The sequence below is a fragment of the Oryzias melastigma genome, linkage group LG9, assembly GCF_002922805.2.
Source record: "Oryzias melastigma strain HK-1 linkage group LG9, ASM292280v2, whole genome shotgun sequence".
Classification (NCBI taxonomy): domain Eukaryota; kingdom Metazoa; phylum Chordata; class Actinopteri; order Beloniformes; family Adrianichthyidae; genus Oryzias; species Oryzias melastigma.
Window position 1 is genome coordinate 7,288,409 of NC_050520.1, and position 21,192 is coordinate 7,309,600.

Below are 21,192 nucleotides of genomic sequence, written 5' to 3' on the forward strand. Positions count from 1 at the left end.
TTGTCAATCTTTAATAATAGTTTTATTTCCAAAACCTTTTACTGACACATGGGTAAGAAACCAAATGTTCTTAAAAAGACCAAAACTAAACAATATCAGTGGCCTGTCATAGACAATACACAATGTTTAGTCAACTACTCAAAAAAAATGGAAGGGATGTCTTTAATGTGGGACATTTGTTTTCTACACCATTTTAAAAATGTGAAAAAATACAAAGTATGTTGGAAAACTGCACACATGAAGTATTTAAAGTAGATTAGAGGACTTAAATGAAGTAAACAATAGTTCACTTTGCAATTTGGCACTAATATTATAGTTTACTCTAAATTAAAAAAAAAATAAACTGGATAAGTTCAGCAGTTGGTCAAATACAAAACAACCACAAACAAATAGAAAAAAATGGCTTAATCATCCTAGATTTAAACATTTCCAAACTGTCTCTTACTCAGATTAAAGCAAACAAGCACTCGTGGCATTCAGAGGTAAATATTATGGGCTGTAAAATTAGTCGAGAAAGATATTAGTAAAAACCAAAGTATATATATATATAAAAATTAGGATCTTCTGACCTGAAACATCAAAATAAGTCGCAGTTCACACATTTTTGCAAACTAGCAAGATGGCAAACCCTACTCGTACCGTTATTACTGGCAATAATGAAAACCATCGTACATAAAGTACATAAATAGCCATGAAACTCCAACAGTATTCCATGTAAAACTGGTATCTGGTCCTGTCTGACTAGTTTGTGGAGCTCTGAGTGGAGAATGACAGATGATGGGTGGAGATTTAGGAGAGGGAGTGGCACTGTGTAGATAAATATGTGATTGGGAAACCTGGGCTCCCCACTGGACCGGAGGAGAGACTATGACCAGGAGTGTGTCTGTGTGGATGGGTATGCTATAGAAATGTGTGCGTTGGGTGATGGGGATGACCACGCTCCCGTGTGGATCAGACTCTTTCACTCGTCTGACTTCATCTTCATTTGTGCCTGCATCTGAGCAATCATCTCCTGCATGCGCCTCAACTGCAGAGAGGAAGGAACATGTAAAACATTAATAAATCATATATAATTTTCCCAATTAACAGATGATCAAAATAAATAATTTTACACTCAACCAAAGTTATTGTGCTGAGAAATAAAATGTGTTTTGTGCACTTGTGACAGAACAATAAAGTTATTTCAACTAAAATTGTCAAATACAGATCAATAAAATTTAAAGCTAATTAGATAAATGGGGAATATAGTAACTTTTTTGCATTATTACAATCGATTAAAGTTTACTAATAACTTTACAGATGACACTAAAAATCCAACTTCATTTGAAATTCTCAAATATCTACTGCCATCTAGTGGCTACAAATGTAACTTCATGAAAGTGAGTTTTCTTTAATAAAGCAAAAAGTTCATGAATTCATGAACTCTGAATTCCAGCCATGTTTACCATTTGACTCAATTAAAAAAACTTTTTTTTTTAAATCAAATTAAACCATCAAGAATTAAATAAAAATCTTTCATCTTAATGCTGTTTTATTTTTAAAGATTAGTGATATTTTTGCTGAATTGTTTTCTTGCAACAATTCCAAGAATGCTTGAATAGTTTACAGCCATATTTGTGTCTCAACTTAAATGGAAGGTTCTTCTTTGCATAAAAAAATATTTTTTCCTGTAACTTTAACTATAAAATTGGAAAAAAATAAACATGGAAAAAAGTTTTAAAAAAATTACCCATCAGCACCATCAGGTTTCATTCTCTATTATTATGTTTTAACAACTTATTTAGTCTCATTTTTATCTTCAAAATGTAATTACATTTCATATATTTTAAGTAGGGAGTAAACATCACTGTTTTGTGCCTCTTTTGCTACAATTGCATTAGGAGACCTTCCAGTAACTTCAAATATTTTACTTCTGGACTTTTATTCTAATTTCAGCTAGGAATAAAAAAAAAGGTATATTTTAATCTTTTGGGGTTCTTGTATATTTAAAGAGTTTGAATGAGAATAACTAACATTTTACTGCATTTGAGAATTCAGAGGAATAGTTTTCTATAATATGCTTTAATTTTAGACAATTAACTCTAGAACAGCTACACTGGTGCAGCACAGTTTTATCAAAATGAATTGTGCTAGTTTAATATTTAGAGAACTTGCATAAACATGCCTCTAGATATTTATATAAAATATATATATTCCTCTTATTTTTCTTTAACTCTAGAGCACTATCGATGGGTGTTTTTTACCCAAAGCAAAAGTATTGACATGATTCTCAATATGTTGCATTTATCTGAATGCCATGGGTCCCTGGGTAAACTTTACATGTCTCAGGAATGGGTGGACCGAAGGTTAAGTCTACAGTATCATTATTTTCTTTTTTAGGAATTATTTCCTCTAATTTCTAATTTTTCCGTCATTTTCAAGCATAATTTTTAGGATCTTCCTGTTTTTATTTTCCATTTTGTTCCATATACTACATTTGAAAATAAAATAAAACTACTCTAATTTGTCATATGTTGTCATATTTTGATCCATTTTGTAGGACCAATTCTTTTTATTGGGTATATTATATCAGGCAAAAATTACACGGCAAAAGTGATGGTGTAACTTTTTATAGCGAAAGTGTTCTAGGGTTAAGGAAACTGTTAGCAATATTGTAAGGAGATATGATAAAACAGATAAATTGACATAAAAGCAGAATAATTCTGGGAAAAAAAATGATGAAAAGTAGAGAAAAAGGGGGATTTCAGCGCAAAAAAACGTTACTGAGATCATTCCCACCATAAAACCATGACGTTTGGAAAGGAAGTGATGTCATATCTTGTTGAATTGTTTATAAACAGCTGTAAATTAAACATGTGCAATCTTGATGGAGCCACAACACAAGCACACCAATCAAGAACAGCCAGGAAACACAATGACATGAAGGTCCCAGCCCAGTCCATTGTGTTAAAAAAAAATCTATTTTTTGAAAAAAGTTGACTGGTTTGCAAGTATAAATGAAAAGAAGGTTGAGATTTAATTCAAAATCAGGCAAAATAAAGAAAACATTTGTTTAATTTTTTTTTCTCAGAGAAGATAAAAATAAAGTTTTATACAATATTGTTGTGACTTTTGGGTTCTTACCTCCAACTCCTTCTGCAGCAGAATCTGGTCTTTGTCCATGACGTCCTCGTCCACCGCTCTGCAGGGGAAACAAACAGGCGTTGCTCATCAACCTTCCCTAATATAAAGACATCCTTGTATTGATTTCTATGCAGAATCTCACCGGCCCGCCTTCTTCAACCTCTCGGATCGGAAGTTCTCGTAGTGTAGGTCTTGAGTTACCTCCTGGAGGTCTTGCATGTGAGTGCTGAAAGAATCAGGTCAGAGTTTACCCACTAGAGGGCAGTAGAAGCACACTTTGCTCCTTTTCTTTACAGGGCTTCTTAAAAAATCTTTATAAAAATACTTATATACTTGCAAAAAGACTCACACAAGCATGGTGCGTAGTTTAAGGAAGTCATTGTGTTCAGGATTCTCGACTTCTACGACTCCCCATGGGTACAGACGACCTCGGATCTTCTTCCCCTTCACCTCGATCAGCTGGTTGGAGCCGATCACAGCGAAGGGAATACTTGCCTTGGAGAAGAATTACGAAGAGTGAGAAGCAGTGGAAATAAAAATCAGAGAAGTATAAATGGGGAGGGCATCTCCCTTCACCTTGAGGACTCTCGTCTGCTCCTTGAACTCTTCGTCCTCGTCAGAGTCCGCATCTGGAAGCTGGTAGATTTTGATGCCATGCTCAGCGATCTCATCCAGGATCTAAGACGGGAAGAGCAGGAAAACACAGAGTCAAGACCTCAAGGGTTCCCTCCAAGACAAGAGCATCCACCTCTTGAAAACTGTAAAGGAGTGTTTGTCATTTTAAGAGCCGGAGCAAACAAAAATAAAAAAAGTTGCTGATAATTAGGACACATTTTATTCCCAGATCCATCCCTAAATAATAAAACAATCTGCTTGGTTTGTGTTGTCAAATATATATATAGTTTTTAGTCTTGTGAAATAATTTTACATGGACTATAAAATGCTGTTACAAGCGACAATACTGCTATACACCTTGTTCATATTCACTCACTACTTGGTGCACTTTATAGAGCGTTTGCCATTTTCTCAGGCTTTCTAAATCTGCAATTTTAAAATCCAGTGCTCTGGAAATTTTCAAAAAGTCTCTGCGAAAAACTAATGTAATGATTCTCACTAGACTGGTAAATATGGACCACAATGCATTGCGTTTGAATGATTTGTCATTTAAGAAAAACAATTCTTTGTAAATTATCCAAGATTTTGCCATCGGAACACAGTGGATTCATATATTTAACCTTTGTAAAATGTGCATATTATTAGGTTTAAACTTTGGCAAATGAATGACGTCATATTTGATGATTAAAAATGGGAAGTATGAGTGAATTTGTACAATTTCAGTCCGTCTAGTCATATGCTCTATATTATGTGTTGTATTGTATATTGTATAAGTATTGTATTGTACTTTTTTTTAATTACCGTAGTAGTGATGGCAGACAAAATTGGGTGCAAGTAATTTCTTTTTCTGACTGCATAGTTACATAGGCCACATCATACAATTCAATGAAATAGTATTTTAAAAAAATAATATTTGAGATAAAACTTACTTGTTGTAGCACTCCACACAGGAGCTATTAGGACCAAAATTTGGTGTCCAGTTAATTTCATGCTTTCTAAAATTTGGCGTTTTGACAAAACATCAGAACGTAAATGGCTGCAACAGCCTTGAGCACCAACTATTAATGATCAATTCCGCCAATATTCCCAGATGTACACTTTCACAATTACCCTAACTTCTTCCTAAAACCTTCCCCGTTTCCTCAGAATTAGGGCAGAACAGCCGGTTTGACCCTGACCCAAAAGGCTGATCACTGCATACAGTAACAGTAGGGTGTGAGCGAGCGCCTGTTGTTGCAGCAACGCATTTAATTAAAGTTCCCCAGGGAGGAAAAAAGGGGGAGTGAGACAAGGAGCAGGTGAAAAATAACAGTGTGCTGTTCAAAAAAAATCTGAAACAAGAATTCTGGCCCTCCGTTTTTACTCTTTGACCGTTGAAGAAACAAGTTGAAACAAAAGGTGCTTTTTTCTTTGGTTCCTTGGGGAAATATGTCAGGATTTGTTTTTCTAAACTTCAAAGTCTCATTTTTCCCTTTGTTTTCCAGAGAACTATTTTTTTCTTTTATAAATGTACACAATAAAATCGTATGTAATGCAGCCAAAAAATGTCAAGTGTTTTTTTGGGAGACTTTCATGTGCTATAATGGCAGAGCAATGAGTCAGCCGGCGGTTTGGGAAGTGAGCGCAGGCTTTCCTACGGCGCTCCGTTTGGCTCCTTGTTATGGCTGTTGCTTGTTTTCTCAGTGAGCTCTGTGCTCAGGGTGTGTGCGGAGAGACTCGGGTATTGTTGTGGTGCGGATCTAAAAACAAACAGGCTTTATACAGGACTTGGTGGGGAGCGTGACACCGGACCAGAGCCGACCCCCCCTTCTCTTCTAAAGCACTCAGGCATACAGGAGCTTCCAACATGGACGCTGGGTAAACACAACTGTGGCGGGGCGGCGCATGAAAGAATTTTGGGAAACTGTACGGCGAGTAGGAAAATAAATGCGTGCAGCACAATGACAGGAAAAAATGACACAAACAACAAATCCACAGATAACATAGAAATAAATTCAGAAATGCGATCAAACAGGAAGCGTCCGACTGAGAAGTGACAAGCAGAAGAAGGTTTCCACGATGGAAAAGTGCCGTTTCTCAGAGCAAACTACCATTAAAATATCTTGAACCTTCATCAGGTTGTTGCAGACACATAAGTCCTTTGTCTGAACCATCTGTTTCCAGACCCGGCTAATCCAAAATGGGTGTTTACCGCAATAATTCGGCCCCATACCATGCTCTTAGTATGGCCTGACACCTATAATCAAGACCTCTCCGGGATCACGAGATGTCAAAATCACCGCCTGCTCCAAATCCCTGTTGTCTCCTCTTGATTTACTGTACACAATGTAGGCTTTAATTCCTAATGTTACATCAGACTCTCCTCCACATGATTGTATATTTTAGTTGGCACAGGAATGTGTGCAGTAGAAGTCATTCTGGTTTTATGACCATCCTGTCAGGCCCATTATACGCCCCACATCCATCTGCACTGTTATCGTTGGCTGCCGGGTTCTGCGGTACCACACCTGCCACGGTGCTCAGTGGACGAAACCGAAGAGTTCTGCCCCGAATCGAGCAGTTATGACAGATGTGTGGGAAAGAAGGTGGTTCCGTCCAGGTAGAAAGTGGGTCATAAATCAGGTGAACGCAAAAATCTCGCCAGACTCCCACAGAGGAGTCAGACTAACCTACTTCTAGGAATAGAAATATGGTTTTGCGTGGACTAAAATAGCACACCTGCAGGCCTAAACATAGCCGTAATGACACAGGTGATGCAGTAAGAGAGGTGGCTAAGCAGATTTTCCTGCAAATAAGCAGCTATTTGAACCAAAACATCCAATCATAATGAGACCAGGGGAAAACCGGTCATTAGAGGACTTAACGTTTTCACCGCGACGACCTGCCAAGAGAACAATATTTTCATGATTTGTCATTTTTCGTAAGCAAACCCACAAAAATATGAGTGACTCAAAACACCTGCTGAACAATTTCTCTTTGTGCAAAACAAACATGATGACAAGGCAACAAACAAGCCGCACACAGAGGAGAGAAAAGACACAAAAACATAACTTTACAGTCAGAAAGTTCTCTTGTACGTCTTCCAAAAACGTCCACTAAGTGGCCCGTCACAAAAAACAATGTCGCTGAGAAATCTTAGAAAAAATAAAAGCTTTTAAAGCATGAAATGACCATATGAAGTATGAATTAAATTAGAATAAAGTTGTTTTTTGAGGCAAAAAAAGCAGCTAAAATTTATATTCTGCAATCTTTTTTAGTCGGCATCTCTGTGTTATTTTCTGTTTTCACACCATATGTCGCTAATTCACAACATACCATTTAATCCACTTAATTTACTATTACCTTGAGTGCAACAAACAGCGAAGTGTAATTTTAATTAAAAAAAAAATCAAGCATAAATGGGTTAAAATGTTATAATTAAAATTAAAAGTAAACAAATATTTGGGACACAAAACACGTGGAGAGTATCCAGTTAAATAGAAGGGGGCCTTTTTTTTCCCAAAGGCTGAAGAATTTATTAAAGTCACAGTGATTTCTCTGATCTTAATAAATCCCAGTGAAGCCAAACTGCAACTTTCTCATACCTCCATGCTTTAACCTTAACACGAAAATATATTCAAAAAACATTTAAAGTAGAGGAATTGACAGATGTAATTACAGATTTCAATAGGTCAATTTCATAAAAGGTTTCAGCTGTGAAAGATGCAAACTAAATGTAATAAAATGTCAAACGGTTATAAACAGCAAACGTAAAATGTATATATATATATATATATATACTTTTTTGCCGTTTTCCATACATTTTCAAAAGTTGCTTATGCGGTTCATAGCTTTTGAAGAAAAACAGTAATTTATGAGCAAACACAACAAATACTTATAAAATGACAAACTGTAAGAACATTAACACACACATTCACTACAGATGTGGTCATATTTTAATAACCGATAAGTAAAAAAACAAAAAAAGTTTTTTTTTTTAATCTAATTTAACAGTTTAAATTTAAAATCCAGTCAAAACACTTCAAATACTGTAGATTGGATGAATAATATTAACTACTGAACTTATTTAGGTAATAATTCAAGAAATTTAAACAAACTACTGGACTATAGAAGAAATCTGAGGTTTCTGGGAGCATAGTTTAAAAAAGGAAACATTTTATGTGAGTTTCTAACTTGAAAATGTTACTCTGACGGTACAAACAAATACTTCTGTCCTGCCAGGAAACACCTTTCTAAACCAAACGGCTGAGCGCCGCCTGACAGGGGTGATGGAGCCCCAACAATGGGGCTTTAGAGCTCAACCCTCCTGCACAAATACACATGCTTTCACATACTTTCTAAACTACCATAATCTGGCTTTACGAGAAAAAAAAAAGAGTTTGTATGATTTGCTCATGGAGATTTGCAACACCAAGAGGTTTGTGAATGACCAAAGATGGAGAACGACCCATCAAAGGAGGTCATGAGACCGCTCACGTCCTCAGCCGATCTGCACATGAGCGTGCTCTCTGGACCCATTCAAACCAACGCAGATGCACTTGTTCGCACTGGAAATGACCAAGGAAGTCCTCCAACCATGGTAACATGAAGGCCCCTGCATGAGCAACAATGATCCTCACAAACCCCCCCACAGTGCCATTGTTTTGTGAGGTATTAGTACAGTCAGGACCACCCACCTCTCTGATCAAAGAGCACAGGAAAACTATTGAACTGTCGGTGTAATCTGGTATTTAACAGAGAATTAGAAAAGGACAGTGTGAGTTTCACCCACAAAAAAGTTCTTTCAATTGGATGTGAGGCCTTCAAAGTCAAAACCCAACAGACTAATTAGCAGCGGTCAGGCTGTGCTTTCTTTCCTTGAGAACAGAAGGTGGTGTGACGTTGGCGGCGCTTGGTCCGTGAGAGGAAAATGGATATTTATTGTTTCAAAATCAGTAGAGACTTGAAACGTGCCCTGGTACAATGACCGCAGGAGGGCAGAAAAATAAATATAGCCGCGTGTTTGAAACACTGGGAGGAAAAGAGCCGGGCACAGCCGGCCTGAGGACTCGCGAAGGAGCAACAAGGAGTGAAGTCATCGCCATTCAACTTTCTTCAGAAAGTGTGATGGTCAAAGAGTTTTAAACCTCTAACTTATTATGAACACTGTCAAACAAACAGCTAAAACTTTGCAGGTTAAACTTCAGCTTTGACTACTTTGTTTCAATATAGATGGACAAAAAATTAAAACTACTAAATATATTTTTGATATATATTCTTGACGGTGATGCAGCTGCTCTCCAGAACATTCCAAAGAATTCTGATGGGAAAAAAAACATCTAGACTCATTGAGGAGTGTAAATGATGTCAAATATTGATGAGAAAACCTCCTTATATATAATCCGGGTACATTTAATGCTAGCAAATACATTTTTTTACTCCAGTATTGGAAGAAGAAGCTGTTTATATACATGTTATTCTCTTATTAAATTAAATTATTTAAATTAAATTATTAAATTAAGTCTGTCGCCTTTTTCCTAACGATCCAGATAAATCAGTGTTTATATGGTAACTACTCTCACCAATGAGGAGTTAGTTTGGGTACTTCCTATTTGGATTGAGGGGAGGCACTCAGTCCAGTTGTCATGTACAGTCAATGTTACAGACTTAAAAGGAGCACTAATATTGTGGCAACTACAAGCTTTTAGATAAACATATGTTGAAAAACACAAAGCAAGATAAGCTAAAAATATATCAAATGGATTCAAAAGGTTAAAAGGATCAACAAGACAAAGGCCAAGTTTGAAAAAAGAGTAGAAGAGAGACCATTGACTGTACATGAGAGCTGGACTAAGATATTCTTCCCCTGGTGTTTCAAACAATAAGTGTCTGCTGGGTTCAAGAAGCCAAAATCCCAAAAGTATCCATTGAAAAATAAACAGCTAATACGGAGTCATTATATTCAACGGAATACCCATTCTTGCTCAAATACCTTTTTTAACATGTTCTTGCTAACCCTCATTAACTCTCATTGTTAGAGCTGGAACTAAGCCATTTTTTATGGGTGATGTCACCCGTTTTCTATGAGAACAGAACTGAGAACTCAGTCCAGTTCTTATATACAGTCAATGAGAGAAAGAAATTAAACTAGCTCTGGAGAACTCTTTAATCTTCATACAAAGAACAAAAAAATAGGGAAAAAAAACAATTGAGTCAATTTATTAAATGTGTCAACAACAAAAATTCAGTAAATTGACTTTTTGAATTAGTTTGAAACGAGAGCAGTTAACTACTCTGTTTGCATAGTGTGTGGTTTCTTGATAAATAAATTAATGATTGTGTTTTTAAGTTTATCCCAAGAACAGGATAATCTTTTTTTTTGCTTAGGATTTAATCAGACATCTTCACTTTTATGGCTTGCATCACAATTCAAGTTAAAAGCAGCTGTCCAGCCCACTGCTCTGCTTCTGAACCACAAAAAAACTAATAAAGAGTGTTGAGATTAAAGAGCCGTACAGGATATGACTGTAAGGTCCCACACTAAGAGGATCAGTCCCTCAATATACCCTCCTCAGGGCAACTTATGACCCAGAGAGACCACCACCCCAAGTAAAGGAAATTAGTATCAAAGCACATATAATATAAAGCAAGAACAAGACGGAGACAACGTGAGGTGGATGTGTAAACAGTTACTGCTGGAGAGGAAGACCTGAGTGAGACGCAAGAGTCATGACAATAAAGCAGTATTGACACATTGCAGGAAATGTATATTGTTCTATACAAGCTGCTTCCTCCTAATAATAAAAGAAAGGAATGGACGAGCCTTGAGGAAGAGGTGTGTGTGAGGAGGGGGAAATTCTGGGAGGCGGAAGGTTCTTAGCTGTGAGAAAGTTTCCTGCACAATACAAGCTAATAAATTGTGAAGGAAAAACACAGAGTTATACATCATCCTTCAACGCTGTGCTTTCTGGCAGCTTTTTGGCTGCTGGTGCTCTGAGCTCAAAAGGAAAAGCCTGGAGCCACACTTCAGTAAACCGTTCTGTGATACAAGGATTGAGCACGTAAACCCAAGAGTCACTTCAACCGCTCAGATCAAAGCCACTGATGCCAGTGTCGGCTTCTCAGCGACTTTACTCAGACTATCATTTCTGTGACATCTTCCATTTATGCACAGTGGCAGATTAATTGGAGCAAAGAGTTAAAACAACTCATTTACAATGTCTGCCACCATCAGGTTAAATAGCTTCATGGTATTTTAAAGAATATAGCTTTAGTGCATCAAAAAATACACCTGCTAAGATGGCTAGCCTCTTTTAAAGTTTGTAGCAAAATCTTGTGCATGTTTTATCAGTCTTTAATCAAGAGTCTTTTAATGCTTTCCTATGTTTGCTGGTTTGGTGGCCTGTTTGTTAAAGACAAAAACCGGCTAAATAAGATTGTTAAAGTCTGTTCCAAAATCACTGGTATTCAACAGAAGAGTTTGAACTCCTTGTGGAGGCACGTGGTTCAGAAAGCAAGAAACTTTATTTTAAAACACACAAACACATCCTTCCTCCAGTTTTTTAATGTTACCGTCTGACCGTCGTTTTATTCTCCCAGCAAGAAAAACAAACAGGTACACAACATCTTTTATTCCTTGTGCTATAAAGCTTTTAAATCAGAGTGGCTACACTCGAACACAGGAAGGTACCAACTTTTACTTAATTAACAATTTTATTCTATTTTATTCATTTTATTTATTGTTTCACACACTTTTTTTTATTTTTTTTGTCATGTCGTATGTTGCTTCTTTCTTGCCCTTCGGAGATGAAATAAGTTATCCATCCATTCATCCCTCCGATCTGTGCTAAAACATACTCCCTAAAAGTGAAAATTCCCCTTCTCTATAGTAATAGCTGTACAATTTAATAAGTAAAACACATTTTGAGCCTTAGTTATAGTCTCAAGTTTTAGAGGGAAATGCAAATCACAGAAAACAAAACATGTGAGATTTATTTAATGACTTCCTGATTGGAAGGATAACAAGATTATGTGTGTTTTTTTAAATATTTTAAAGTCGGTGAGGTCAGAATGAAACTTATTTTTAAATAGTACTTTGATCTTAAAATAAAAATAAAGTTAGCTTATTTAAAGTGTGATAAGAAATTGCGTTTTACTATTTTACCTGTTACTCATAAAAACCCTTTATTTACCTGGTAAAACAGTTATTGTAACGCTTTCAAGCCATATGACACACATTGGGAATATACTATTAAATCTCATCCAATCACCTTAAATGGAAAGGTCGTTTAAGAATATTTATTTTTTATACTTGGAAATCGTTTCAGGCACCAAGAGGTTAAAATAAGTGCAAATCTTTAACAGTGCATTTCATAACAGAACTAATTGACTATTCATCACGCTAAAGCAAATCATGACAAGAGTGTTTATAATTTAAAAGGAAGAAACAGGAAGATCTGATGTTCTCCTGTTAAAACTTCCTGTATATGTGTGAAGGTGTGTATGTTTATGTTGGTGTGTTTATTTATTTGTCTTCTTTTAATGTTTTTATTTTCAAATCAATTCATGACAAATTATCCTACATTTTTCTGTTGGTTGTCTTTTATAGTTTCAGATTAGATTAGATTAGATTAGATTAGAAATGGTTTATTACAAGCAATCAAAGCAAGAATAATACACAAACAATTAACGGTGGTTTACATCCACACAAAGCCACGTCAAAAACAGAATTATTAGGCATCAAATTATGGATTGCTTGAAAGTTTTCGTTTTGATTGCTTGAAATAAACCAATTCCAACAAAAGTTCTACACTTCAGATGAGACATTTAAAGAACCATGACAATGAAACTGTAACATTTGTTGGTGTCATTTTTCTAATGATGGGATGACAAATATTGATAAAATTAAGCTCAAGATTAAATGTATTTATTGAAATTGTTGTGAATCAGGAGCAGACCCAACAATGCTGTTTGAAAGAGCTTATTTGGGATGTAGAAAATACGCTGGGCGGACCACAACTCCCTGCTCTGAGCTCCTAGCAACGGGGAAAGGGCCGGGATTGCTCTGCATCAACGGTCCCGCCCACAGCTCAGAGGTGATTTCCTAATGAACTACAACTCCTCTGTAGAAACTGAAAACGACACATTGTTTTTGATTTTGTCTTAAAACACCATAATGGTTATTAAAAGACAACTAGAAATGCTTTTAAAATAGTTTCAAAGTTGATTTGAGTGGGTTTTAAGTCAGGATATCTTAACTAACCTTCTGTTATTCTGGAAAACAACCTAGAAAGTTGCTGGTTTGAGATGCTAAACATTTTTGAATAAACAATTTTTCTGTTGAAAAATGAAATGTTTTTCTGTTCTGGATGTAATAGATTTGTGGGTGTGTATTTATGGATGTGTGTGAAGTACTGAGTGAGTTCTGTCGATGTCTCCAGCTAATTGCTGCTTAGTATACAATAGGAAATGTCTTTTAGAGGAATAGTTAGTGGGGAAAAAGACTGTAGCATAGATGGTGTTGCTGATATTTAAGCCTAAAAGAGGTCAGCTCAGGGTGACACTGATTAAATATTTTCATTCTTTTTATCTCGCTGAAATGACAGGGCTGCTACTGGCCACATATTTACAGTAAATTCACTAAAGCCTGTCAGGATAAAAAAAAGAAGCTAGTACTCTTAGGAAAGCTGCCAGTTGGATTAAAAACCCACAAAGAAACACAGGATAGCTGATGATTTGTGCCAGAGGAACACTTAGACGTTTTGAGGGAAGTCACAACATAAAACAAAACTGTGGAGTGCAATCAAATGTGTTAAAGGAAACGGCAGAGGAATTTCTCCTTTTTTACAGAACAGAGGTGAATGCACATAAATGTGCTCCTATAAAACCCACAGTTTACTGACAACAATGTCAAGATTTTAAAGCTAGGAATGTGTCCAGAGTGACCTTTTAAAGAGGCAGATTTGAAGTGAGTAAGAGAAAAAGTGAAGAGCTGCCCTCATCAGCCGACTGTCGCCTGCCAGACCACTGGCTCCAAGACCTGAATGAAAGGCGAGCAGGAGGTCTGGGCATGCAGAGAAGGTGGAGATTTCCAATTAAGACGGTGTGAAAAGCTGAGGCGAAAAAAGAAAGATGTTTGTATCTTAAGCCTGGCTCAATGGCCACGTGCTTCTGAACAAGCACTGTAACCAGTGGTTATGTCTTTATCTTCCAGTTAACCGTTCCTGTCTAAATGGATGGTTTTAAATGTAAAAATGTGAAAAAAAGACATTTTAAGAGACTAATTTATAGTTTTTCTAACCAATTTCTAAAAAAAATCAACAAAAACAACGGTTAATCAGACTATAGTGATGGTTTTAAGTTGCGGAGCAACATAAAAAGTAAAAGTAAACACAGAAAAGGGGAAGCTCAAGAGACAAAAAAAGGAAAAGGCATGACTAAACACACACCCATGAGGTTATCAGGTGAACACAGTGCTGTTAAGTGTGTATAATGAGAGGTGATACTCTGTCTTTTCCTCTCTGGAAAGCTGGAAGCTGAGGAGCGTGCAGGCTAACAGACACTTGGAGCGGCTCCAACAGGAAGTGTCTGGGATGGGTAAAGGCAGGATCAGGTGCGTTTCATCTTTATTGTGTTCACAAGACTTTTCCTACATCTCACCTCCTACCGTTTCCTCTGTTCTGCTGCCCTTTCGCGACCTCTCCAACAATGTGTTAGTGCCATTAAAAACACAGAGTAAATGAAGCGACACATCAGTGCAGTTAAGAAGAGCATGTGCTTCCTCACATGACCATGCAGATGCCTAATAAGCGCAGATACTGTAGCTGGTATTGTGATGGGAGTATGTGTAGAGGTTAAACCTCGCAGCAGCCATTAAAATAAGCTTAAGGAAGATGAAAATGAGGAAAAGAAATGTCAAACCAACCCTTCTCTTCAGGCGATCCCTCTCCTTTAGTGTCAGCGTGTCGGCCTTTGCAATGACTGGGACTATGTTGACTTTGCTGTGGATTGCTTTCATGAACTCCACATCCAAAGGTGTCAGGCTGATTTAAAAAAAAAAATTATGTTAAATGAGGATATATACTTAAATCATCCCTTGTTTACTGCTTGTTCTAAAAATATCCTGCAATAGGCAAAATCTTTATTTTTTTTACAAATATTATAGATTATGACTAAGACTGACAAACAGAAAAGCCTCCCTACACACTTAATACACTTTTCCCAAACAGAGGAACATTTGTATACTTTCCTTTTTCGTTTAAACTCTCAAAACTTTACAGAAAAAAGTTCTGTACTGAAAAATGAAAACAAAGATTGTAGATTTATGCAGATTTGGCAAACTGAACGCATTCTGTACAGGAGATTGACTCTATTCAGGGATTAGCAATGGTCTACAACCAATCAGGATGCAGAACACAATGTGCTGTAAAAAATATGTTTAAAAGCATACAAAATTAAAAAAAAAAAGCAAAAAAATGAATAGCAATACAGCAGGGGACCACAGTATCTTATTTTTAAAAATGAAGAAAAAAAGGTATGTTTAATTTTTATGAAAGTGAGTAATTACCCATGTCCAAATGGAGAAATAAAATAAAAGCAGCAGTGCACCCTGTTGTCCACTATGTGCCTCCGGTTCAGCCCACTTTCGTCGTGGAGGTAGCGCTCAAACTGATTGTCAATGTACTGAATTATTGTCTTGAAACTAAAACACAAAAAGAAACATCAGATTGCAATTTAAGAATACAATTACAATGAAATGTAGTACGAAGCTGGTTTAACAGGTCATGTAAAAAGGAAGTTGCAAACCCTTTGAAAAATGAACCAGTTTTTTTTATGCTGCCTGGGATTTCATATGAGTAGTTTTATGTGCAAATAGCCTATTATGATTAGAAAAAAAACTAAAGATAAAAAAAATACTTTAATTCTTCTAAAGTTTAGAGAGGAAACACGGAAAAGGCAAATCTGAACAAGTCCCACTCCAACTAGATTTTTTTCTATTTAAAATTCATTCCCAGAGGTCTTTCTATCATGATTATGCAGTTTTTTTATAGCAAAAATCAAAAAGTCTGTCATTCTTTAAGAAGTAGTTTATATTATTCAAATTGTTGTGAATCAGGAGTAGACACAAAAATGCAGCCTAGAAAAATACTTTTTTTTGTAACAGAAAATATGCTGCCCAGAAGCTCCCTGCTCCGAACTCTTGGCAATGAGGTGGAAAGAGGGGCGGGGTTGCTTTGCGCCAACTGTCCTGCACACAACTCAGAGATGAATTTCTAGTGAACTATTGCTGCTGTGGAGAAACTGTGTCCTTAATTTTGGCTGAAAATGGCATATCATAATTAAAAGACCACTGAGAACACATTTTAATTACTTTAAAAGATGATCGGAGAGCTGTCCCTGGCAACAGGAAATAACACAGACGCTTTGAATTACTATTTGTATAATTGACCTAATATCGCTTTACTACTGTGAAGAGTTGCACATCAGCCCAAAGCTGTTTTTCTCCTCTTTCAGAAGCTATTGGTATTAAATTTATTGCACAAATGGCCAAAGAGTTACTTTAAATCAAAGAGTGTCAACACCGGAACTGCATCTCCGGTGTTTAAGCCTACAAAAACAATATTTGCTCAGGATCATGAAAACTAGTTATTGGTCTTTTACTTTTGGTGCCAACCCAAAAACTTGATGAAACCTGAGGAAAAAAAGAAAGAATAATACACAGGCTGCGTCGCCACCACATGACATCAACGCACCAGTCCTGACTGTTGATGGCGTCCCCGTATCCAGGAGTGTCGACCACAGTGAGGCGGAGCTTCACTCCCCTCTCCTCAATCTCCACAGTCGAGGCCTCAATCTGCACGGTCCTCTCGATCTTTTCTGGGGATTCAAAGACGTCAACACTGATATTACAAGAATATTACATGGAAATCTTAGTCTAACTAGACAAGTTAGACAAAGCACTGAAATACTTCACATGGGTGGATTTAAATTAAAACCGTTAAATTATAAACTGCGTCATTTAAAAAGGGATGTGTGTTTTCTTCTCATAATAAATGACCAGAGAGGCCTCAGATGATTGTTTTTTAAGCCTGGATAAATCCCAATCTTTGTCAAGTCATAAGAAGGCAGGGTCATATTTGGAGTTTACAGCATTCCCAACATTCCCCTTCGGAAACAAAGCTCTGCTGGAGACATTTCTCCATTATTACAGTGTGATTCATAGCGTACCTGCAGCTCCAGGGATGTAGCGTTCAGGGTACAGGTCAGTCAGAAAAAGGCTGTTTATGAGGGTTGATTTGCCTAAACCAGACTCTCCTGAAACACAGGAAAACAGGAGAATATCAGCAAGTTTAAAAACAAAAACGTAAGTTCTGAAAAGACAATCACTCACCTACAACCATTAAAGTGAACTCAAAGCCCTTTTTCACTGACTTTCGATGCACTTGGTTTGGAAGGTTTGCAAAACCAACATAGCCTGTAGCATCTGGTAACTGTGGCAAAGAAAGAAAACATGTAGCTATTATATTTTTTAAAATATATACATTATAAATCTATAAAGTTCCTGACATAGGAGGGAATAGTTAAAATATTTGGCAGACAATGCTTTCAAATTGATGTTTAGGCCTTTGTAGCTGCATGAAACTGGGAGAGTGAGATTTAAAAATTCCAGAAATATGACACAGAATGAGACAGAAAATACCAAAAGTTTTCAGACAGAAGTATTTTGTAAGAAATATTTCCTGAATTATCTCATTTCAGAGGCAAGCTGTCACTCACCTTCCCTTTTTCTCCAGACTGAGACATCACTTCTGTTTACAGGATGTCTGACAACCCTGCAGATAGGAATAACAAAAATGAAAAAAAGATTCAACAGATCAAACAAGTAGCTCTTTAAAATTAAGATTAGAATAGCATTTCTGAGTATTTCTTTATTTGAATTGTAAATCAAAAGCAGATGAAAAAATGTTTTAAAAAGAGAGGTAGTAGTGACGTCACAAATACACTGGGCGGGCCACAAGCTCCAGTCTGATCCATCCACTTGTAGATGACTAGATTCATGTTATATCTTGAATTTTTTCGTCTGCGCTGGCATCTGGCTCAAAACTATATGGCTAGATAGCTCCAATATTGCTTTCCATTTTTTTGCACCAGTAATGTTAGCTCAGGGGGTCTGAGGGGCTGTAGGTTAGTGGGAGACATAGAACTAATAGGAAGGGGGGCGGGGTTGCTCCATGCCAACAGTTCCAACCGTAACTGAATTTCAAATGGACTGTAGAAACTACATCCTAGAAATGACACAAGTTTTTTTTGGCTAAAAAACTGCATAATTGCCATTAAAAGACTAATAGGAACGCTTTTAAAATAGATCAAAAGATAATCAGAGTGGGACTTTAACAAGTTTAATTATTCCTTGTTTAGTTTCAGCAAGACTTGATGTGATAATAGTTACAAAAATGATGAAACACAGACTTCCAGACCGTGTTTCAGGCTTGGGCTTGTTGGTCTGAGCTCAGAGGGAGAAAGCTCAAATCATACTTGGACAATTAGATTCATTGCGTGCAAAAAAAAGGGGGGGGGACTAAACATAAATACATGCAGTCTACAACTCCCAGGAGAAAAAGAGATACGTTCCAGACAAACACAGAGGCTACTGATCGCTTCGGGGAACTCACTCTTTCAAACTGCAAAAATGATTTCTGACTTTGAGCGCCACTACAACCAAAAAAAAAAAGCTTGATGAGTGAATTCTCGACATGACGAGTGAGCAGGAAGAGCTGGCTCCATTACAACGCCATCACAGTGGCGCTTGACAACAGGGGTGTGATAAGAATACAAAGGAGGCGCAGTGAGGTGCCAAACAGAGATGCACTGTGATTATATAATGACCACTGGGGAAAAAGGTGGCATGGGAACCTGATGCGATCACTCGCTAAGAGCATGTGTGAAAAGACACCTTCACAGATGCTTGGGGCAGCATTTGCCACTCTTAAGCTTACGATAAAGTGATTCGAGGTGCAGCTCTGCGTTTAGATAAAAGTGGGCAGGGATCCCTCATACTGGCAGGATGATTTCACTGGGAACCGCACAGAGAACAATAGCTGTTTATCTTTTTGGTTCCTGAAGACTTTCCTATATAGGGAAGCTCAGATGAGGGAGGAGGAAGAACACGCGCCTCGCTCCTGACTATATTTCAAGACCGACCACATGCAGGATATCAAGAGGACACATGGATAATTTAGGGTTCAAAAGGCCAATGCAAATGGGCAGCCCAATCAAAAAATAATGGAAAGTCTATGAGGCGTTGTCAGCAACCATCAAGCAACAATAGAGACAACACTAACATGAGTCATAACTGTTAGGAGGAACTGCTGAGCTAAAATTATCAACATGATTTATGATCTCCATTCATCCAAATAGATTTTTGCTGTTTTTTAATCACACTAATAACAACAGATCTACACACTCAGTCATGTGGCTTCATAAAATCTCAGAAAAATGTAATTTTAATCAGAAAGTGAAGGAAGAATTTGGTTCCAAAGCCCAAAGAGAGTAGTGTGCTAACCAGCAGACTCACTGCCTGGTACTACTGCTGTCTAACCATTGGGTTCGGGCCTAAAAACACATCAAACACAATGATGTGTTTTCATTGTTAATGGACTTCAGGGTAAAGCTACAGCCCACACGAGACTATTCATGTGCAACAAACCCACACACATACCGCATGTTATTCCTCTTCTAGCTCTGTGGGAACCGACATTGGACCGACAGCAGATTAATTAAAACTGCTCCAATAACGCAGTTGTAATCTCACAAAGACAACACGACAGGACAGACAGGCAGGAGGCACACTTCAATAATGCTGTCTTAATAATGGCCATTTAATGGTCCAGACTGCTGAGCTGCTTACACTCGTAGCCATCAATGGGACTGACTTGAGAGAGATTAAACACTTTTGAGCAAAAGGGAAAAACGTCACATTAAAAAAGCCACAGTTCTTGGCACGAAACACAAGTTTACAGTTGATTTATTGTGTGAAGCCACAAAAGGGCTGTAGATGTAGAACCACGTCCAAACTGCACCAACGTCCAAGCACCTGCTCTACTTAAAGTACTTTATGGACAAATTGGAAACAGAGGCAAAAATCCTATTCACTGTAGTTTTGGTTCATTCAGTTTAAAAAGAACTGAGCTAACAGCAAATGACAACAAAGTCCTTTCAAATTTAAGATGTTAATAAATCAGATTTTCCTTCTTGAAGGAAATAAACACCAAAAGTTTGTAGTTGTGAGAAGAATCAGTCATAGTTTTTAGTCTAGACTATAAACAAGCAAGAACTCTGAAAAGTAAAGTACAGGAAAGGGCTGTTTATGATGAGCAGAGCAGGAAGTTGCTAAAACAAAGGGAATCCATGAGGAACAGTAACAAAATCTACTCCTGATACCACTTCCACAAATGCTGTGTGGCAGTTAAAAGATTTAAAGTGACACCTGAGAGTCAACAGTTATTATGACTGCCACTAAAAGTGACCTAGTGTGGGAGAAAATCATCTAAGGAGGATCCAATGTTTCTATGATCTGGGATTATGTGGATCACAGTACTTTTATTTCCTTTCATTACATGAAAAGAAGAGGAGCCAAAAAAAGTCAGCAGTAGAAGCAGTAAAAAATAAAAAAAGGTTTATGTTAGACTTCACGAAAAAGTATTCTAAGCCGCTGACTGTATATGAGAACTGGACTGAGTGAGTGTGACGTCACCCTAAGAAAATGACTTTCTTCTGGTTCCAACCATAGATTGTATAATCACTGGACAAATCAAGTGTGACGTCACCCCTAGAAAATGCCCTACTTCTGGTTCCTGAAAATTAAGCCAGTTTAATTGCCATATTTCCAGAATATGGGCACAGCCATTTGGAGAAAGATGGCAGTGATTGGTCCAAGTCAATCTGAGTTATGTTTCTAGGGGCAACTATTCTCAGTAAACATGAGTGAGCTTGTCGAAAAGCCACACCTCTTCCACTGAAAGCGGCTTGGGAGAATCTGTCAATCAAACATTTGAGGGAGGGGACCAGCGAGCACCACAAGCTTTTACTGAGGCATCTGATTGGTCAGTTTATAACTTGAAGAACTTGCACGAAAGGAAAAAAAATGTAATAAAAAATTGGATTAGCAATAAGTTGCTAAGAAAAAGGAATCAGGGCAAGAATTCTCGTTACGTCTAAAAGAATGACTGAGTAATAACTCTCTATGTCTCAACAAAATTCTATTGGATTTTGGCTTCTTGGAGCCAGCAGGTACTTCCTGTTTGAAACACAATGGGAGAGGGGTCAAGCTGTTCAGAGATTCTACCGTCTATGGGTCCAAATTAAGTCAATTCAGTTGCCATTTTTTCACGGTATGGGCACAGTGCCAGGTTGGCGCCAGACGTCGTCAGTAACCAGCGACTAATTTGAGTCAGTCTGAGTTTTTGTTTTTCTATG

The 21,192-nt window shown here is 37.3% G+C and overlaps 1 protein-coding gene across 1 annotated transcript in view; it reads right to left on the reverse strand.

Moving 5' to 3' along the window:
- The window catches only part of zgc:63587 (uncharacterized protein LOC393431 homolog), a 23,276-nt gene continuing 2,084 nt past the window's right edge, over nt 1-21,192 (reverse strand). The window contains exons 2-12 of the mRNA XM_024274759.2: nt 17,494-17,549; nt 17,108-17,207; nt 16,945-17,031; nt 16,470-16,593; nt 15,284-15,418; nt 14,642-14,759; nt 3,700-3,801; nt 3,473-3,618; nt 3,266-3,349; nt 3,124-3,181; nt 1-1,027 (exon numbers count right to left, since the gene is read on the reverse strand). Of these exons, the coding sequence (XP_024130527.1) occupies nt 962-1,027; nt 3,124-3,181; nt 3,266-3,349; nt 3,473-3,618; nt 3,700-3,801; nt 14,642-14,759; nt 15,284-15,418; nt 16,470-16,593; nt 16,945-17,031; nt 17,108-17,207; nt 17,494-17,520 (1,047 nt within the window). The 5' untranslated portion in view covers nt 17,521-17,549 and the 3' untranslated portion in view covers nt 1-961. The remainder of the gene's footprint in view (nt 1,028-3,123; nt 3,182-3,265; nt 3,350-3,472; nt 3,619-3,699; nt 3,802-14,641; nt 14,760-15,283; nt 15,419-16,469; nt 16,594-16,944; nt 17,032-17,107; nt 17,208-17,493; nt 17,550-21,192) is intronic.